The 22,702-nt window shown below is 42.4% G+C and overlaps 1 protein-coding gene across 1 annotated transcript in view; it reads right to left on the bottom strand.

Moving 5' to 3' along the window:
• Positions 1-6,402: 6,402 nt before the first annotated feature.
• LOC121282283 (T-box transcription factor TBX22-like) overlaps positions 6,403-22,702 on the bottom strand; it is a 122,646-nt gene continuing 106,346 nt past the window's right edge. Inside the window, exon 8 of the mRNA XM_041195928.1 lies at positions 6,403-6,510. Coding sequence (XP_041051862.1) covers positions 6,428-6,510 — 83 coding nt within the window. The 3' untranslated portion in view covers positions 6,403-6,427. The remainder of the gene's footprint in view (positions 6,511-22,702) is intronic.

Below are 22,702 nucleotides of genomic sequence, written 5' to 3'. Positions count from 1 at the left end.
GAAGACTGAAAAATTAATGAAAATTGTGTTTGAGAAATGTATTAATTTCTTGATGATTTAACCAGTAGACTAGATAAAGGGGAACCAGCAGGTGAAGTATACTTAGATTTCCTAAAGGCTTTCGATAAGGTGCCACACAAAAGGTTAATACACCAGGTAAAGGCTCACGGAGTTGGAGTACTATATTAACATGGATGGATGGTTGGTTACCAGACAAGAAGCAGAGAGTAGGGATAAACATGGCATTTTCAAGTTGCCAGGCAATGCCTAGTGGAGTGCTGCAAAGATCAGTGCTAGGGCCTCAGATTTTCAAATTTGTATGAATGGCTTAGACAAAGATGCAAAGAGTAATGTATCAAAAACCGAAATTTTAGGATCCTTCCTGGGGCAGGCTGGCAAGCTGGGGTGGTGGTGGGGCAAGTAAAATTGGGCGCCATGGCAACAACATTGCGCTCATCACCTGCAAACCGGCCCCCTGGGTATTTCACCCTTGAGATGGAGAGATTGGGTATCCCATCCCTGTGAGCCAATTGAGGCACTTAAGTGGTCAATTAATAGCTACTTAAGGACTTCCTCCCCTCGCCACTGGGACATTTTTCCTGCAGCAGGAGACGTCCATGCCAAGTCAACGGTGGCTGGGCTGGGGAGGGAGTGCTTCCTGGTTGGGCATCCCTGTGCCCATCAGAGGTCCCTTTCCGCCCTGCATTCCCCCCTTGACCTGTCAACTCCCTCCCTCCACTGAATCCTCCTTGTCCATCTCTCACTCCATCACTGGAGCCTACCAGCCTGGCCCCAGTGAGATTCAAGACTCACCTCACATCTGGGCTCCATTGCTGAATGCCTTCCTCGAGGACTGTTATAGCCCCAGCAGTGGCCATGTCTCCCATTGGCGTTTGGCGTTGCTTGGACAAGAGCACTGCCAGCCATTTGATTGGCCAGCAACTCTCTGAGGAAGTCCTCTGAGGCAAAACTTCCTCTTGAAAGGGGGAAGAAGTCCCACCGCAAGCCAATTAAAGACCTGAAAACTCTTAAATGGCTGTCGGGCGAGCGGGCCAAGTGCAGCGGGTCATCCCAACCTGGGCCCGGCTGCCAGAGTAAAATGCAGTGCAAAGTTTGCTGAAGATACAAAGCTAGGTGGTAATGTAAGCTGTGGGCAGGAGAGAAACAAACTGCAAAGAGACAGGTTGGATGGGTTAAGTGAGTGAGCAACGAGGTGGAAGATGGATTATAATATGGGGAAGTTTGAGGTTATTCACTTTGAAAGCAAGAAGTAGAGCAGAATATTTTTAAAAGGTATGAAACTTGTAACTTGCTGATTTTCAGAGACACTTGGGAGTACTAGCACAAGGACCATGGAATGGTAGCATGCAGGTACAGCAAGGGAAGATGGTAATGTAGTAGTATTGTCACTGGACTAGTAATCCAGATGCCCAGGCCAATGTTCCAGGTCATGGCTTCAAATCCTGCCATTGCAGCTGGTGGAATTTGAATTTGGTTCTGAGTTACTCCTGTTCTTATTCTTTTGCTATTCTACAAGATTGTGGAACAAATAGTGCCCATAAACTAGAAAATTAATCAGCCTGGGAGAAGACAGGAGGAATAGATCTGTCATACTAATCTGCAAAAATCATGGAGAGATCAGGAGTCATTTAAGTCTGAGCTGGGGTCTCATTTGGAAACCAAGACCTGACAAGTGGGAGAAATCCATCTCACTGAAGAAGTAAACAGCAAGCTGGAAGTGAATTGTCCTGCTAAAGTTAGTTTAAAGAAATGGGAATGCTTTTTACCTCTTGACCCAGAAAACTCAAGATATTAAACATGATGTCATAAAGCCTCTAGGGTAATAGTCTCAGTGAAAGATCCCCAAGGGAAAGAGACAGGAGGCCTACCATAAGGTCAGGACAATGTTGGAGTTGGCAGTGGTAGAAGGCAGTGAATAGTCAAGCCCTATAGTTATGGCACCAAAAGCAAATAGGTTGTAGAGATTCTGTGACAATTTTAGAAAATGAAACAAAGTCACCAAATTTAACACTGACTCCATATGTGAGGTGTATGACCTAATTGAACGGATGGGGCATGCCAAATTCTTGACCACCCTAGACCTTACAACAGCACTGGGGAGGGTGGGGGTGGTTGAAGGGGAAGGATATACTATTAATTGATTTTGACAAAGGAAATGGTCTGTATTCCATCTGAAGGTCTATACCAGTATCCAGTGATGCTATTTGGGCTGTATGGGGTGCCTACCATCTTTCAATGGCTAATGGATTAGGTTTTGAGGCCTCCTGCTCTATATGCTGCTCAGACATCGATGATATTCTAATCTACAGTGACCACTGGGAGTCCTATCAATAAAAATTAGAAGCAGAGTTGGATTGCTTAAAAAAAAGCTGGTTGATGGCTGACCCAAGGAAATAGCATGTATGTAGTCAAAAGTGGACTAATTAACCCCCAGCTTGACAAAATAAAAGCCATTAGGAAATGGCAAGACAAACACTTAAGAACAGTGCTGGGCCTCATTTGATATTATCGACGATTTATTCCACACTCTGCCACCAGGGCAGCACATTTGACAGATCTCAAATCTAGGGAAGAGAATGTGATCCAGTGGAGCTCATCAGGAAAACAGCATTTGGGGCCTCAGGGACTCTTTATGCCCAGACCCAGTACTGACCATTCTGAATTTTCCATGGGAGTTTATCATCCAGATTGGGTGCATTGGATGTTGGCCTAGGACACTACTATCCCAGGCTATCAAAGGTGCAGAGTACCTAAGTAGAAAGTTGCTACCTTGAGAATGGAATTATGCTCGTTGACAAGTGTGTAGCAAACAAATGGGCAGGGGAGACACAAAAATGCTATTTATTAGGAGAACTTTCTGCTGGTAACAGATCATACCCCCTTAAGATGTGGGTGAATAAAGAATGCTCAAGTTATACAATGCTTTTTGTTCCCTCAATCATATGCCTTTGTAGATGAACATTGAGTCAGGTTGGAATGTGAATACCCTGTCCCAAATATCATGCCTTGCAACAGGAATCAAATGGACTCTGAGTGTTTGTGGCACTGGGGTGGGAGGGGTGGGGGGGGGGGGGGGGGGGGGGGGGGGGGGGGGGGGGGGGGGGGGGGGGGGGGGGGGTGGAGGTGCGGGTGTAGTTACAGTGGGGAGGGAAGGATGATTTGTGAGCCAAAAGCATTTGCTATAAGGATACAGCTTTGAGAGATTATATAAGCTATCAGGATGACCAAGGCAAGGTATGATAACCTACAGAAATCTTTAAAGGCAATTAAGTCAATCAGCAACAACTCCAAACCTGGAAGGATAAAAGGCAGTGATAAAATTCAAAAGCAAAATACTGTGGATGCTGGAGAACTGAAATTAAAACAGAAAATGCTGGAAAAACTCAACAGGTCTGGCAGCATCTGTGGAGAGAGAAACTGAGTTAACATTTCCAGTCTAATATGACTCTTCTTTGGAAGATAAAATTCAGTTTGAGGAAGTTGGAGAGGAAGGAACTGAGTGTGAGAATGTGTGTGCTAGAAAACAGTCCTTGTTAGTCTTGTTCGCCTGTACACTTCAAAGGTACAACGGCAGTGGGTGAATAAACCTCACATCTTTTGAGAAGAAAGTTCCAGTCTGTGTGTCTAATTAACTCCTGGATCCTAGCCCTGCTTTAAGTGTGCTCCAGGAAGTACGTATAGATACATGTGCAGATGCTACTGATATTTTCCTTGAGAGGTAACTTTTTAACATTTTCAAAAATATTTCCATTGATATATTTATTTTCATGCATTTCAACAACATACCAATTACAATACGATACAAGCAACATGAGAATGATGAGGATTAATTTTACTCTTCTGCAGTCATGTATAAAACCAATTCCTTTGGTAATAATATGGTGGTATTAGGCCTATTACAAAAACATTTGAAGTTGCAAAATGAATCCAGTTTCTTACATTTGTGTAAATTTTCCTCAGAAATAAAATTCATGTAAATTCTACTAATACTTAAGCAATGTTTCACCCCAAACATCAGCCACCATCTAAAATAATATTACTTAGGTTTGTTGTGAATATTGATGGTTACTAGTAAACATTAGAAATTTATCCACTTGCTTTATGATTAACATCATGAAAACCCTTGTTTATGAGATGTTCACTCTGCAGGTGACACTGGTTTACCAGAGGGAAGAAAATATTAATGGGTGATGAGGAGACTGTAGGGAAACCCAATATAAATTTTAAAATCAGTGCTGAGATGCGGAACTAACAGCCATGCTGATATGTTAAAGGAGCCTTACGAGGGATAGACTTGGTGAGTAATTTCTTCACTCCTAATTCTGTTGCACTTCATAATGACAGATTTTATAACAGATACTTGTCTTTATCAAATGAGGCATAGATTACAAAAGTAGGGAGGTCATGATGGAGTTGTATAGAACCTTGGTGAGGCCACAGCTGGAGTACTGTGTGCAGTTCTGGTCGCCACATTATAGGAAGGATGTGATTGTACTGGAGGTGGTGCAGAGGCGATTCACCAGGATGTTGCCTGGGATGAAATATTTAAGTTATGAAGAGAGGCTGGATAGACTTGGGTTGTTTTCGTTGGAGCAGAGAAGACTGAGCAGAGAAGATCAAGGTGTCCAAGATTATGAGGTACATGGACACGGTGGACAGGGAGCAGCTGTTCCCCTTCGTTGAAGGGTCAGTCAGAAGGGGACACAAGTTCAAGGTGAGGGGCAGGAAGTTTATGGGGGATGTGAGGAAAAACATTTTTACCCAGAGGGTGGTGACGGTCTGGAATGCGCTGCCTCGGAGGGTGGTGGAGGCGAGTTGCCTCACATCCTTTAAAAATTCCCTGGATGAGCACTTGGCACATCATAGCATTCAAGGCTATGGGCCAAGTGCTGATAAATGGGATTAGGTAGGTTAGGAGTTTCTCACATGTCGGTGCACACTTGATGGGCCAAAGGGCCTCTTCTGCATTGTGTGATTCTGTGATTAGAAAGGTAAAGTCCAAAGACATATTGAAACAATTAAATTTACATTCAAAGAGGAAAATATTTATAAAGGAGAGAAGGCTATGTGTAAGATGAAGGCAATCTCATATTTAACAAGTGTGAAAAGCCTCCAGCCTCTGTGTACCAAGCTGCTGCCTATAGGAACCAAAGCTATGAGAATTCACTGTGAATATCCCTGTCCAGGGTATCATGTGCATTGCCTGGCTCTGTTAAAATCTAAATTGTTTTTACTGTTTCCTTAACGAGGGGGGTGGGGGGGTGTAACTGGGAGTCAAATTAATTAGGGGAGCATGGTAGTAATTTTTAGACCTATGTATGTGCTTAAAATTATTTTTTATTAATAAATGTTTAATTTAGCTTTGTAAAATAGTTCTAAGACTTGGTGGACTTATTACTAGAGAGCTCAAGACATGCATATCGAAATAAAAATACAAATTCCAAAACAGTTGTGGTAGTTGTTTCAAGTTTCCTTCTGGGATTTGAGCAGCTCAGAATTTACCATTGGCTATGCCATAACAGGGAGAGAGTAAGTAGATATGATCAAGATAAGTTGCTTGTGTAGGGGTTAGCACCAACATGGAATGGATGAGCCAAATGGCCTGTTTCCATGTTGCAACATAGGTGTACTTCCATGTAAGTTGTAAATGTAACAGCAATTTTGAGCGACTTTTGCTCATTCCAAGTTTCTGTACAATTTGTTAATACCAAATTGGAAGTGAATGCTGCTTAAATCCTGCATTTTTCTGAGTTTTGATCTAACATTTCCAGAATGTAAGAATTCAGATTTTTTGATTTAAGGTGCAGATTATCAAATTCTGTAACACAATATCTTTTTAAGATATGTATTGTAATTGCAGAAAATGGAAAATGAGCGCTGGGGTTTAACCAATATTGAAGTATTCTATTAGAGCTGCTAACTTTCATTCATGTAAACACAGCCCAGACACTGGTACTGATATTATTTCCAGAGTTTTGGCTCATGTGTACTTGCAAATGAATGTGCTGGTTTGAAGTCGGAAGTGAAGACAAGGTGATGTGTTGGTATTGACTCTCATTTATTTATTTGCTGTTCACACAGCAAGTTAAAAGTCATGGTCATGGTCTTTCCAGCTGGCCTGTCTTATTTGTGTTGCCTCCTGTTAATAAATAAATCCCCTACTTCAAGCTTTGGATTGGTAGTTTGAATCAGTCATTATCTTTTGAAAGAGATTTTAATGACCATACCAAGAGTATATGGAAAAACAATGTCCCTCTTTTGAGACATGCAAAGCCAAGTGCATCAGAATGATGAAGCGTAAATAGGGTCTATTTACTCCATAAAAACAACACTTTCGTGTGGCAGCTTGATTCGAAATTTGGATGCCCGTTGTCAAAGTATGCAGGTCTAGCTGCATAGGGACCATTTAGCAGCTTGAAAAATGATTCTGTGGAGCTTGGTGGATGTCTGCTTGACAGAAGCTTGTTGTAGCTTGTGTGGTGTGAATGACTTTAAAAGAATCAAAGGAACAGTTAGAATACATTAATACATAGTACTGATATTGAAAAGGTCTTGGGCAGTACAAAGATCAAAAGTAGTCCAGCTGGACATTTTAACATGCAGACCTGGATTAACTAGTCATCCATCTCATTGTTTGGGGATCTTGCTGTGCACAAAATGACTGTTTTGTTTGCCTACATCACTGCACTTCGAAATTCATTCATTGACTTAGGGATGCCCAGAGAAATGTGATAAGACTTCTCTCCTTTCCTCCCTCCCTCCTCTCCTTACTTAATCCCTCTTTTCTTCCCTCACTCCCTTCCTTTCTTTCTTCCTTCCCTTCCATTCCTCCATTTCTACTGTCCTTAGTCCCCTCCCTAACGGTCTCTTTTGGATATGAATCCCGTACACACAACAATTTCATAAAACACTGAAGGTAACCTTAATTTCTTAACAAGATAGTGGCAGAAGCATTTCTTTATTTTTCAAGGTTGCTATGTGGCAAAACAAAATGGTGTAGTTATGTTTTCATTAATTCTGTTACACAGTTACAGCTCCATTTTTCCTGGCAATAAAGCTATAACATAATGGTAACAGAATTTTTTTTAAACCAAGCACTGGAAAATTCTTGAGTAATTGTCCCAGACCAATCAAAATATATATATACTCAGACGGAGTTATCATGGTTGAAGGAATCTGTAAAGACAAATATATACACATAAAGCAAACTGACCGCAGATGCTCTGCAGGCAAATGTATACAGTATTTTATTGAATGAAATGTTTGCTCTATTGCGAGAGGCCAGCATTTGTTGCCCATCCATAATTACCCTTGAACTGAGTGGCTTGCTCAGCCATTTCAGAGGACAGTGGCGGTGGGTCTGTGGGTAACATGTAAGCCAGACCAGGTACAGATGATAGATTTCCTTCCCTAAAGGACAATAGCAAACCAGATCAGCTTTTATGACAACTGATGATAGATTTACAGTTGAGACTTGCTTTTAATTCCAGATATTCTATTAATTTAATTTAAATTCCACCACCTGCTTCTTAGGACTGGAACCCATGTCCCAGGGCATTAGTCTGGGACTCTGGATTACTAGTCCAGTGACATGACTACTATGCCACTGTCTGTCCTATGGGAGTTGGGGATAAAGGCACCACTGAGATTCAAAGTCAGGATCTTCTGTTTACTGGACAGGCATTTTAATCAACTAAGCTATGGCACCCAGGTCCATCTCTCTAACAACATAGTAGAAGGAAAATGGACAACACATGTACTACATAAATGGTGCTGAAATAACTAAAGGATGAAGCTGAGAGGGGACCAATAACATTAATTGAATTAATGCTTAACATGTTCAACCAATGAAGAGCAGGAATCAACAAAGCCGATTGCATTTTGAACAATGTAGCCAAGACTTTAGAATACTATAAGTCCTCAACTTTTTCAGGTCACTGAGGCACAAGGAAGACATTCAGGAGGATGTGCAAAGAAGAGCCACAAGGCTACTATATTATAGGGTTATGCAGAGATACTAAGGCTTTTCAACTTTGAGAAAAGGGGCTGAATTTTCTCAATCCCCATGAAGACTGGATTGGAGGCAGTTGGGCTGGAAAAATAGGGGACAGCAGTCGGCATGGCTCTCCCCATTTTTTTCACCTCCCAAAGAATTTCCTGGGGTTGGCAGGGAAGAAAGTCGCTCCAATGTGGCAGGATAGGGATCGCAAGGAGGTCTTGTGGTGCAGCAGTAGGTCTCTACCTCCAGTTCAGAAGCTCCAGGTTTAAGTCCCACTTCAGGACTTGATGGCCACAGAAGGTGTATTCATAACATGGCCAAACAGATTAATTCTCACCCTGTAAATATTTCCCATATGCTTGATGGCAGGCAGTAAGAGTGGGAGAGTTTCCTGGTCAGCCATTTGCAGGAGGCAATGGTAAACCATTGCATTACTTTGCCAAGCATAATCATGGACCAATCCAATGGAAGTCCATGATCGCCAATGCCCTTATAGGGCATGGTACCTGAAGGAGGAGGAGGATTGAGGGATCACCATGTAAGCAGACTCCAGCCAGATAGTGTTGAGAGGCACACCAATAGCAGATACTCTAGATTTCTCCCTACACATCCATCATATAATGAGGGAGGCCAGTGAAGCACAGTTCCTAGCTCCTTAGATTTCCCTTCCAGTCCATATACAAGTGGTGCTGGGTAGAAGAAGACAAAATCTTCAATGAGGTAATTACCAATGGACTGGATGGGGTCTGTAAGTTCACTCAGATTGTTGGGTGCATTGTACCCTTCAAATTACCACCAGCGGACAAATTTAAACCTGCCCCACCCTGCTTTTCGCTCCAAGTTGATCCATGAACCTGAGTGTATCCAAAACTCTGCTGCTCTCATCTCTACCAACTCACCCATCATACCTATCCATGCAGTTTTGAATGCATCAGTTTTAAAATTCTCATCCTTGTGTTCAAATCCTCCATGGCCTCACTCAGCCTTACCTCTGCCTCATTCAACCCTATCTCTGTGACGTCCTCCTGCCTCTGAGAACTCTGCGCTCCTCCAACTCTGGTGTCTTGTGCATTCCCCAATCCTGACTTCCTTCGCTCCACCATTGGCAGCCAAGCCTTCAGCTGTCTAGCTCCTAAACTTTGGAATTCCTTTCCTAAACTACTCTGCCTCTCCACTGCTCTCTCCTTCTTTAAAATCTTTGACTAAGTACTTGGTCACTTGTCCTCCTTTCTTTCGTTCAGCATTTTGTTCCATCAAGCTCCTGTAAAGTGCCTTTCGCAGTGATAATTATTGCAAAGTTGATTTTTTGCTAATTTTCAAGTCATTGCTGCCAGGATTATAGAGCAGGGTGCACATGGTACAATAAAAACAAATCATGTTTCACCATGGAGTGAGATGGAGAGTTTAAATCTGCATTCCAAGTTTCCCCCATTGTGCTTAAATTGCTGACCAATAAAGAAACAAAATAAACAGTATAAAAACTGGAGGAGAAATGGTCAAATATTATTTCAGTTTATCTATAATATTTTAAGGGCTTGCATTCTAAGCTATGGGAAATGGATAACATGGTTAGAAGACTGGAAAAAAAATATTGAAGACAGGGGGTCGAATTAAATGCAGTGGTGATAGAGACACATTTGGAATAAATTGATTTTCAAAAAACTGTATAATTTGACCACAACAGTTAATGTGAGATTGAAATAAGTACTTAGGAAAAGAATGTAAAAGTTTGCATCTATGTAGTGCAAAGTAACATATTTTGAGCAGAGAGATGTTCTTGCAATAAGACCATTACAGTTTAAATCAGCTTTTTTAGAATCATTTACTGGATGTGGGTATCATACGTAGCATTTATTGCCCATCCCTAATTGGTCTTGAGATAACTGAATGATTTGTTAAGCCTTTTCGGGGGTTGGTAAGGGTCAACTCAACTACATTGCTGTGGGTCTGGAATCATATCGATCAGATCAGGTAGGGATGGCAGATTTCCCTCCCTAAAAGTCACTAGTTGAACCAAATTTTTTTTACAACGGTTTGGTAGTGTCAGGGACTGGGATTTTACCATCCCTCTGGAGGTGGGCTCAGAGTTGGGTGGACTTGTAACATGGTAGCAGAAGGCATCAAAATGGAAACCTGACATCTTCCTGCTGCCACAGGACATTTTCAAAGACTGAAAGGTAGCAGCTTGCCCGCCCGCCAACTGGAGACAGGACATCAATGAGTCCACTTAAAAGGCCAAATGGCAGTTTTATACCTCCACCAGCACTTTATCATGGGATGCCACCACCCACCCCACCCCAACCCCGCACTAGCCCCCCACCGCCCACCCCACCCACCATCCCAAGCGTCTGCAGCACTTATCCTTCTAGGTGGTAGAAGTCGCAGGATTGGATGGTGCTGTCGATGGAGCCTTGGCAAGTTGCAGCAGTGCATCTTGTATATGGTACACACTGCTGCCACTGTGTGTCGGCAGTGAAGGGAGTGAATGTTTAAGCTGATGAAAAGCATGCCAATCAAATGGGCTGCTTTGTCCTAGATGATGTCGAGCTTTTTGGGCATTGTTGGAGCTGCCCTCATTACTAGGCAAATGGAGAGTATTCCATCACACTCCTGAATTGTGCTTTGAGGGGGGTGAACAGGCTTTAGGGAGTTAAGTATGGAGTAGCTCACCGCAGAGTCCCCAGTCTCCTATCTGCTTTTATGACCAGAATACTTAAGTGGCTGGTCCACTTAAGTTTCTGGCCAATGGTAATCCCAGAATGTTGATGGTGGGGGATGCAGTGAGGATAATGTTGCTAAATGTTAAAGGGCGATGGCTAATCATACTTAAGCCATTGCTTTGAAGTGAAAGGTGATGTTAAAGATGTTTGCGTCTAAAACATCAGGTCACTGAAATGCGACACAGCAACTAGCTCTCCTACAGTGGCTGTTACTGAGACCGACTCTACATAAGAAACTATTATGACCACAAACAACTGCCAATATTTCTACAGAGACATCTCCCACAGAGGTTACTATTACTATTAATAACCTCTATCACTGCTGCCAAGGTAACTATTACTACTACTGAGGCTTCGCTGACAGGGTTTGCTGCTGCTGCAACTACCATAAAGAAAAAAGGAATTGAGCAAAGTAAAGGTAACTTAACTGGCTCCCATACTATATTGCAGAAAATGTTATTTCAATGACAAGCACTTGACCAAAAGCTAGAATTGCCCATGATAAGTGTTTTTAAAATGCTATAATTGAACATACTTGATTTCAGCCTTCAGTTAGCAGTTCCCAGTTTTCTCCATTCTGTTTAAGACAGAGATGAGAATTTTTTTCTCTCAGAGAGTTTTGCGTCTTTGGAACTCTCTTCCTCAAAAGGTGGTGGAAGCAGAATCTTTAAATATTTTTAAGGCAGATTCTTGATAAGCAAGGGGGTGAAAGGTTATCGGGGGTAGGCAGGAATGTGGGGTTGAGGTTACAATCAGATCAGCCATGATCTTATTGAATGGTGGAGCAGGTTTGAGGGGCCAAGTGGCCTACTCCTGCTCCTATTTCGTATGTTTGTACTCCTTCACTTAATTTCACTTGTCATTCAACACTGCTCTATTCTGGCTACAGCTCAGCTGGTTCATTTGGTAGTATTCTTGCCTCTAATCCAGATGTTTGTGAGTTTAAGACCCATTCCAGGACTTGAGGACATAATCAAGCATTGCCAGTCTTTAAAGGAGATGTTAACACAAAGCCCTGCCTACCTTTTTTTAGTGGTTCATTCAGAAGTTGGAAATCTCACCTCTGAATCAGAAGGTTGTGGGTTCAAGACCCACTCCATAGGGTTAAGCACACTCCAGTTGTTAGTACAGCTCTGTCAGAGGTGTCATCTTTAGGACCAGATGTTAAAACGAGACTCTGTCTGCCTTGTCAGATAGATGTAAAAGATTCCACAGCACTATTTTGAAGAAAAATAGAAGAGTTCACTCAGTGTCCTGGCCAATATTTATCCCTCAACCAACATCGCTAAAACAGATTCTCTGGGAGTTATCATATTTTTTTTGTGGGAAGCTTGCTGTGTGTAAATTGGCTCTCTCATTACCTACATTATAACAAGTGACTACATCTCAAATGTACTTCATTGGTTGTAAAGCTCTTAGCGATGTCCTGAAATTATGAAAGGTGCTATGTAACTGCAAATTCTTTCTTTCTTTCTTTCTATTGCACTATTTGAAGAGAGAGCTGTACTAGCATTCTGGCCTACATATTGTCCTCAGTCAGCAAACTGATTGCTGTTTGTTGTGCCTTACAGTGTGCTAAAAAGGCTGCCAATCAACTCCATGATAGCACTCTGGCCTCTGATTCAGAATTATGTGGATCTAAGATCCACTTCAAGGGGTTGAACACAACATTTAGGCTAATACTCCAATGCAGTAGCATTGCAGTGCTGCACTGCCAGGGGTGTCTTCTGGATGAGGTGTTAAACCAAGAGACAGACTGCCCCCTCTTTCTAAAAGATTCCATAACACTAATCAAAGAACAGCAGGGGAATTTGCCCTGGCATCCTGGCAGCAGTTATCGTTCAACCTCCCTAAAACAGAATATCCAGTTGTTATCACATTGTTGATTGTGGAAATTTGCTGTCTGCAATTTGTTCACCGCACTCCCTTATGTTACAAAAGTGAGTGCATCTCAAAAGTACATCATTGACTGTAAAGTGCTTTGATTTGTGAAAAGCATTATAAAAATTAATATTCTTTCTTTGCTAACAATATTCATTCCATTTCATTGTAAATAAAGCATTTTGTGATATGTCTTAGACACATTATAAGATGTTACATAAATGCAACTTTTTCTTTGTGTCCAAGGTCCCCATGAGTTGTTTTGTTTATACTGGTCATGGATCTATTCTTTACATCATTGCTGGGATCAGATTTATTTCAAAACATAAGAAATTTTGAAGAATGTAAAGGGTTTATTTATTTTACTGGAGAAAACATGCTGACTTGAGTTTATTCCATGAAAAGTGATCCCTTTTTTATACATTATGAAAACACACAGCCTGCAGTTTATGGACAGATAATACTAGCAGTACTTATATTGTGTCAATTCATGTAAAAGTTGTGCTAATAACATTAATCAGGGCTCTTGCAGAATAAAGGGCCTGTTATTAATTTGCAGTATTGCCCCTTTAAATGCATGTCACCTGCTTTCAAATGGTCAAGCCCAGTGAAGCTCTTCAGGTCCAGTTTTGATGAGAGTTAGCTATTCATCGGAATCCTTAAAACTGAGGGAGCTTGCGGAAACACACAAAGTAGAGAATATTTTGATGACCCATAAATGGTCTGCTTGTCATAGGATCCTAGCAGATTGGAAAATAGCTTAAGTGACACCTTTATCTAACAAAGGAGAGAGACAGAAAGCAGGGCACTATAGGCCAGTTAGCCTTACATCTGTCATAGGGAAATTGCTAGAATCCATTTTTAAGGAGATTATAGCAGGATACTTAGAAAATCATAATTTGGTCAGGCAGAGTCAGCATGGATTTGTGAAAGGGAAATAATATTTAACTAGTTTATTAGAGTGTTTTGAGGAAGTAACAAGCAAGGTGGATAAAGGGGAAACTGTAGATGTGGTGTACTTGGACTTCCAAAAGGCATTTAATAAGGTGCCACATCAAAGGTTACTACACAAGGTAAGATTACATGGGCCTGAATTTTTCTCGCTTCCCACCATCTGAAGAATCCCCACCGACTCCAAGTGTACGCAGCCATTTCACGCTCGAATAAGCATTAAATGGCTATAGGCGGGACTTCCGCCCCTAACTTGGGAGGAAGTGCTGCCTTAGAGAGCTGCCAACCAATCCGAGTGGCTGCAGTGGACAGAAGAAGAAATGCAGGAGGATGTCGGTGCCTAAGTCTGGGCACCGGAGGCCCAGGTAAGTTCAAGGGGTCCTGGGAGGTGGAGGGTAGGGAAGGCCTGGGGTGGGGGGGGGCACGAAGACGACAATCGGAATCTTGGTGGAGAGGCCGGGGTGGAGTGTGGGGGAGGTGGGGAGGGAGGTCTACAGGCCACCAGACCTTAAGGGGAGTGGCACCCAACTTCAGAAGGGTGCTTCAGATGGAGGCATTCCCTTAAGTGGCCTATAATTGCCCACTTAAGGACCGCAATTGAGGCAAAGGTGGGCTTCCCATCCAAGTCCTTGACTGCCCAGTATAAAATTGCTGTGAAGTTGAGATGGGCGGGAACCCAGAGGGAATCCCATTCCTTCAACTTCACACTCCCCTCTGCCTCCTGCCTAAGAAACCGCCAGCTGAGGAGAGTAAAATTCTGGCCATGGTGTAGGGGGGTAACATATTAGCATGGATAAAGGATTGGTTAGCTAACAAGAAACAGAGAGCAGGGATGAAAGGGTCTTTTTTGGGTTGCCAAGCTGTAACAAGTAGAGTGCCACAGGGATCAATGCTGGAGGTTCAGCTATTTACAATCTACATCAATGATTTGAATGAACGGACCAAGTGTTTGGTAGCTCAATTTGCCAGTGAAAGTAAGTTGACAAGAGGATGCAGAGAGTTGGAAAAGCAGGTTGTGAGGGTGCGCAAAAATTGGCAAATGGAGCATAATGTAGGAAAATGTGAACTTGTTCACTTTGGGGGGAGGATTGAAAAGCAGTATACTATTTAAATAGAGAGAGATTGCAGAACTCAGTGGTACAGAGGGATTTGGGTGTCCTGGTACATGAATCACAAAAAGTTAATATGCAGGTACAGCAAGTGACTAGGAAGGCAAAAGGAATGTTGGCATTTATTATAAGAGAAGTGGAACATAAAAGAAGGGAAGTTTTACTGCAGCTGTACAGGGCCTTGGTGAGAGACCACATCTGGAGCATGTGTACAGTTTTTGTTTCCTTAATTGAAAAAAAAGATACAATTGCATTAGAAGCAGTTTAGAGAAAGCTCAATCAACTCATTCCTGGGATGAAGGGCTTATCTTATGAAAAAAGATTGAACAGGTTGGTCTAAACTTTACATTAGACTTTGGAAGAATGAGAGGTGTTCTTATTGAAACATATCAGATCCTGAGGGGATTTGATAGGGTAGATACTGGGAGGATGTTTCCTCTTGTGGGAGAGACTAGAATCAGAGCGCACAATTTAAGCATAAGAGGCCTACCGTTTAAGGCAGAGATGAGGAGAATTTATTTTTCTTAAAGGCTCATTAGCCTGTGGAATTCTGTTCCCCAGAAAGCAGTGAAGGCTGGGTCATTGAGTTTATTCAAGGCTGAATTAAAGAGAGTTTTGATAGACAAGGGAGTCAAACTTTATGGGGGCAGATGGCAAAGTTGGGTCGAGATACAACCAGATCAGCCATGATCTCACTGAATAGTGGAAAAGGCTCAAGGGGCTGAATGGCCTACTCCTGCTCCTAAGTACTATGTTCCTAAGACTCGAAGCAGCACTCTCGCACTCTTGCCACTCCTTTTATCCCTGCTGTGCCCTCATCTCTCCCAGTGACTCACTTACTCTCTGCACCACTCATTTTATCTTGGCTGTGCTCCCACCTCCCCCACTGTTCTTGCAGTATCCTTCTCACTCTCTCCGCCGCTCCTAATATCCCTGCTGTGCTCTAACCTCTCCCACTGGTTTTGCAGTGTCAAATCTAAATTATTAGACTATATAATAAAAGAGCTGCAGGCAAACAATGTTTTATATTGTTTTTAGGAAAACAGGTATATATCAGTGAGATGAGTCTACCTGCTTAGGTTTTGCTGCCCTTCCTTTGAGTTTAAGCACGTAGCACATAAACGTATTTTTAAAAATATCGATCTTTTGATCAAGGCCGAACTCACCTGACAGCCATCACTGCCTTGATAGCCACAGGGCTACCTGGCCATCTTTGTGCCACTATTGGTGTTCCTCCATGTGTGCTCTCCTCCTGTTTGAGACAACCAGCCCACTCTGCACTGTGCATATGGCAGTCACACTCTGTTCCTGCTTCTCAGCTTGCATCCAGCCCACTTCCTGCTGTTGCTCATCTGCTGACTCAACCCCCTGACCATTGTGTCCTGGGGAAGGACTTCCCTATTATTTTGTGGACTCTATGGACCCCCAGTAGTCAGGTCCCGGGTGGAAACCACAGATGCAGGAAAAAGCAGCCAATTTGCACTCAACTAACGCTCACAAATAGCAATGTGAGGATGACTAGATGGTCATTTTAGTGATATTGATTAAAAGATAATTCCCTGCACTTCTTTAAAATCATGCCAGTGGTTCTTTATGTCCTCCGGAGAGGGCATCAAAAGACCACGCCTCTGGCAGCAGCTCCCTCAATAGTGTATATAGGGGTGTCAGACTAGATCTTTGTGCTAAGACTTTGGAATGGAACTTGAACCCACAGCCGTCTCATTTGGTGAAAATATTACCAACTGATCCATGGCTGACACAAGCAAAGCAGCATTTGGCAGTGCCCCCATGATAATAGAAGAAAATCCTGGACCTTCCCCAACCAAATTCAGAGAGTGGGGTTCTTGGTCGATGGTGTAGAGTCATAAAGTGTCATGTTTGTGTTACACCTGTTGCCTTGTCAGACTGTGTGTGCAGAGATGGGGAATCATTGGGCCGTAACCTCCAAGCTCCCCAACGTTCGATTTGGGGGGTACCCCAAAGATGAGCTGGGGAATGTCTCTGGGAAGTTCCCAGGTAAGGGTTTGCACTGCAATTGCCCAGAAATGCACACTTCCTCTGGACAATTGCGCTGTGCTGGAACCATCCAAAAATGCGGATCAAATCGTAAACTTCAGATGACTCTGCTAGTGTTATACCAATAGTTACCCAGAAAAAGTTAGAAGAATTAAAACCTTTCTAACTTATGGGTAACTATTATAAAGACCCAGACTGATTCCCCACAGGACTCTCCCCACCAACCCGGCCCCAAAGTGGTCACCCCCACCCCTGACTAAACAATCCCCCCCAAGGTATTCCCCACCCACTGAACCCCCCCATAGGATTCCCCCCACCTGCACCGGACTCCTCACTTGACACCCCACCGCTCACCCCCCTCCCCTCCGCGGGCCCGACTCCTATCCTCCAACCCAATTCCCCCCCACCCCCCTTGTCCAACTCACACTCCTTGAAATTTCAACACCCCCAGCCCCCTGAATGTCCAGCACCCCCCACCCTCTCTCAAAGTCCAAACCCCCAGCCCCCCACCCCCCAAATGTTTGGCCCATTGCACCCACTCCTGATGTATGACCCCCCACCCCAATGTCCGACCCCACCTCCCGAATGTCCGACCTTCCAACCCCTCTGAAATTCCAGCTTACTGCACCCCTCCCTGATGTCCAACACCCCCAGCCCCCACCGATGTCTGTCCCCCACCTCAAACCCCACCACGCCCCCCCGAATGTCCGGCCCACTGCACCCTCTCCCGATACCTGACTGCCCCATACCACCCCTGAAGTCCGGCCCCCTCCCCCCATCCCCATCTCACCTCCAAACCTCCCCCACCACCTTAATCCTTTCCACTTACCTTAGGCACTTAGCTGCTCTCTGGCTTGCAATTTCAACAGGACTTTAAACTTACCTGCTTTACGGCAACTAGTATCATTAAAAAAAGGGGCATGTCCGCCTTCAATTCAATGGTGTTGGACTGCAATGCTGGACTTCGGAAACGACTGCACTGCCTGGATCTCTCCCAATCTGAATGGAAGTTCAGGTGACACAGGCACGGAAGAACTTTGGCATAGGTAAGTAGGCATGGAGTGGCAATCCGACACTGATTAGCACTCTGAGGAAGGTAAGGCCTACTGTATCAGGAAATAAATACACACATCACATTTGACTCAAACTACAGTCGGTTATCTTTAAATTACCCACAGCTTGTATGACATCATTGTATCAAATCAACCCTCCTTAAGTTATTCTTGTTGTGGGGCTGATTTCCATCGAAAAACATCATGCATTGTTGATGAAATCATTAAGACCATGGCTTTTTTTATAAGCAAGGTTCATTACACTGAAGTTGGACTGCAGTACCTAAAAGTACAAGTAAGCTTACAAGGCAGAATGTCTTACTGATGTGCACATACTTAAAAGCTAAAGAGTGCTGATTGCAGAAAACTCTTAATTATTTAACTAAATGCTAACTGGGGTTTTTTTGTTTTAGAAACATAAAACACTAACAGTACAACGCAAAACCGTTTATATCTGTAAAAGAGCTCCTATCTGTTTTGTCTTTTAGTTTGGGTACCTCGGTATTTCTGATTAACGTAACAACTCTATTGCAAAAAATGCATTAATTTAGAATACTGTTTCTTCAATTTACAGTATTCAAGTGCTACACTTGATACATTTTGCGGTTGATGTTTCAGCTCATTAAAGATGCTGTAAGAGTGCATGTTGATGACTAATGGGTTTTGGGTCATTAGATCATCGAATCTTACAGCACAGTAGGAGGTCATTCAGCCCATCCTGCCTGTGCCAACTTTTTGAAAAAGTTATCTATTAGCTTCATTCCCCTGCTCGATTCCCATGACCCTGCAATCTTTTTCTGTTTCAAGTATTTATCCAGTTCCTTTTTGGAAGTTACTGTTGAACCTCCTTTTCCCATCCAATACGTTCCAGATCATAACAATGCACTGCATTTAAAAAAAACCTCATCTTTCCCCTGGTTCTTTTGCCACTTATTTTAAATCTTTGGTCAAAAAAAATGTCAGCCTGAAAACAATTGTATGTGTAAATTGCAGAATTGGACCCACTGATCAGTTTTTAAATAAGTAAACAAAGCAGAAGTTACACATCATTAGTATAATATGCTTAACAGAATTCCACAGACTAGCAGGCAATATATCTCATAATGATATCTGTAGATGGTAACTTAAACTGTTTATTATTCTGTCGCCAGTTTAAAATAGGTGGCTTAATTTCTGCAATAAAACAATGGGGAGAGGAATGTGACATGAGTGAGTTAACCATTCGTCTACTTCATGTTGCCAGCAGTAATCTGAAGGCTTTTTCTTTCGAAAATCTTGAGCAGAGTGTGCAGCTGTACAGCGAAGGTGAATTGAACTGTAATTATTGTAAATCTCTTCAACTGATTAGAGAAGGCTGAAGCTAATTTTAATTGTCAAAATTTGCCAAAACTAAACTCACTTTGTCCGAACCGCTGAGCAGCAGCATGACTTCCCTTCAATAATGCTAGTGATAGATCTCTTGATGTAATCTGCTGTAGTTGGTGACAAAGCCATTTTAAATTTAATTTCACATGAGCTTCCAATGTCATAGATTTCACCCCCCTTTATATAAAGTCACTGTGTGTTTTTGACAAAAATAATGGATTTAAGATGGTACTGCGGATATCTCAGGTTGTAGGGATGTTGCCATGCTGAAGCTGTTTGTGACTAAAATATTTCCAATAAAATATGCAGGAGGTCAAAAGTCTCACCTGTGTCGGAAGCAACTCTCTTCACTCGCATACCTTCCTGTCATTACCATTTCAATGGAGGAAAAGACCCATCTCTGCAATCTGTAACCAATTTGATGTGCCAATTGTACCATTGTTTTTTGGCACAAGTGTAAAGGGCTAGCTGCCTGTCAGTCTTATGCATCAAGTTTAATGCCTGACCATTTTTCTTTTACTAAATTAACTAAATATTCATATCAAATTAAAAATTGATTTGCAAAGACACCAGAATAGAGAGCCATTGTAATTATTGGAGAATGGATTAGGTCTACTTGCTTTTCCTCACAATAGATGATGAATCTTTGTCTGAAATTTGAATTATAACCTGCTCATCTTGGAGCAGTCAGGCCAGTGTGAAGTCTTAAATTGTGTTTTACTGAAAAGAGGGCACTGTATCCAAAACAAAATGTTTGTCGAATGTTTCAACTGGGGAAGATGATTTAAGGGTGAACATCCCAATCTGTTGCTGAGCCATCAGAGCACAATAAAGCCATTTTTGATTCCTTGCCTGTTGTAAAAAATCCTCAGAAATAACAGCATTACAAGTGGCATTCTGGGTGCCAGAAGGGAGACATTGGCTGAGGCTTTTGTTCCTGATCAGTGCCCAGCATATATTGCTGAAAGTGGGCAAACGTTAGGGTTGGGGATGGGGTGAGGGATTCCTGTGATGCCTCTGGGGTCGAAAAGCTTGTTAACACTTATCAATGCTCACAGATGAATAATGGCCACTTGGGCATGGCCCAAGAGTCTGCATAAAGAGTAAATATTCTAAGTAAAATGTCAACAACCTCAAGATGTTAAGGAAGAGTGGACAATTAACAAGAAGGTAGGGGATGAAGTAAACCTCTATTCCATGAAAATGGCATTATGCAAGAGTGGTTAAATTATGCAATTTTAGGTCCTAACAAAAAATACCAAGAAACAGCTTGTGAAGATGGCTCAGTATGTAGAGTTTTCTTTGCTTGCGCTGTAATGATTTTCAATTTTGTACTTGTTAATGATTATTAATTTTTGCTTATATGATGCTGACACATGGCATTTACTCTAAAATGTGTTGAACTGAGATATGAGTATGCTTGAAGTTTGCCTTTCCTCATGTCACTTAAACATTAAGGAATTTCTTTTAACCCATCATTGCTATGCGTCGGGTTTCAATATGTCTAGGTCAGGGCCACACACAAAGTAAGTAGCATTATGTACAGTGCCATGTCAGATCAAACTTAAGCTATGGTTTCACAGTGAGGTTTGACTGATATGTTTCTGATATTAAAACCCAGAAAAATGCTGCTGTCAAACGATTGGTTTGTCATGCAGTAGCTTTGGATTGGCTTATGCTGACAAATACTGTGCTAGTTTACCTTTAATAAGACATGACACTTTAAGACACGTTTGTACCAGATTTGTCAGTTAGTAGGACTCCGCTGCATCAGAGGTTGTGAGTTGAAGACCTGTGCTGGAGGACTTGAGCATCTAATTTAGGCTCTAAGTGCAGACAGAGTTACAGCTTTCTTAGATGGGATGTTCAACTGAGTGCCCCTCTATATGTTCAGATGGATGTAAAGAGTAGCAGAAGTTATCCTAGTTTCCTGGCTAACATTCCTCCTTTAATCAACGTCACCAATGACCTGTGAGCACCAATCCTGGCAGTTACTTAAGGTTGTACCCATCAGTGCTCTTCATGTTGACTCTGCTACATCACATGGGGCAGAATTTTCCCCCCGTTAAGGGGGAAGTTTAAAAGCGGGTGCATGGAGACGCTCCTCCGATTGGTGCCCCCGATTGGGGGTGCACCGCCATTTTACATGGGTGGGCCAATTCCTGGTCCGCCAGGAAGCGCTATGAACTCCCTGTGCAGATGGTGGGGGATCCCCTGAGCAGAGAGTGTGCTCTTTCATGCATGCATATGAAAGCGTGCACTCATCTCCCTGAGGTTAAGTGCTGCTTCAGGGAGATAGGCTCCTGCTAAAAAATCTTAAAAATAGAAAAGAAAAATTTCCCTGACATGTCCCCTCATGTGACACTGTCACATGAGTTGGGACATGTCCATCACTATCAAAGACACTTTATTACATTTTTAAAAACTTACATGAAACCTCATTCCCCCCACAATTGATTAGGTTTCATGCTTTTTCTAATGCCCACCAGGGCTCCTGGCTTGCCTGTAAGGTTGGATGGGCAGGTTCACTAATTACTTTAATGATTTTGTCTATGGCCTCAATTGGCCATTGACAGGTCGGCGGTTGCACAGCTGATTCTGCTGAGCCCCCACCTATCTGAAAAATTAAATGGGCGCGGTGACGTCGGGAGTTCTGCCTGATGTCATCCCACGTCATTTTACACGTTTGTGAGCAGGCCTCACGCCCGCTTGCCGACCGGTAAATCCTGGCCATGGGATTAATGGGAGGCCACCTCTGTTGCTTGGAACTTGGAGGAACGTGTGCCATTACAAGTAAATCTGGAGTGCACACCAATTCCACACTACTGGAAATCTTGGAGCCCCTTTAACTGTTATTAGAAATTATGACCTCCCAGCTTAAACGACCCATGGTTTATGAATGAATTGAGAAACTGTCGGTAGCAGTACAAGTAAAGACAAAAACATATCATGTAACTGTATCACCTGATTCCAATTTGCATACACTAATGAGAGCTTTACCTATTTCCAATGGGAGCCATGGATGCCTAACCTGAGGTCTACCTGATAATCAGAATGGCAGATAACAAATGGTAAGTCAGAGGGTCAATTCTCCACATGGGTTGAGTCCTGCTGTTGGCCCAATTTTAGGTTTAAAGATGACTGCAATAAGACAAAAGTTGTTACCAAACCTTATTATAGTTTAGGGGAATAAACATGAATTTCTGAAGAAGGGCCCATATTATGAACCCATCTTTATTCTTTATAGATACTGATGCATCTTATATACTTCTCCCATCATTTCTGTTTTATGTGATTCCTCTTTGAACTAGTTGATTGTTTTCTCAAGGTTTTTCCTAAACCTTGCGTCTGCACTCAATTGTGTTTAAGGCAGGATCCCAGGCAACTTTATAAAATAATTACTAAATACGAAAGCCATAATCACCACTACGAAAATGTTCCTACAGTATCTAAGTCAAGCTTGACAAGATTCATACAATCTAGGACACAATAAATTGTGCCAGTGAGGAATGACTTGATGTCAAAATAGTAACAAATTCATAAAAATAGACAGTTAATTATGATAATTTCTCAGGAAACCCTTATTAT

This window comes from Carcharodon carcharias, chromosome 9, assembly GCF_017639515.1.
Source record: "Carcharodon carcharias isolate sCarCar2 chromosome 9, sCarCar2.pri, whole genome shotgun sequence".
Taxonomy (NCBI): Eukaryota; Metazoa; Chordata; class Chondrichthyes; order Lamniformes; family Lamnidae; genus Carcharodon; species Carcharodon carcharias.
Note: the sequence above shows the minus strand (reverse complement) of the source record. Positions and strands in the feature narration are given on the sequence as shown.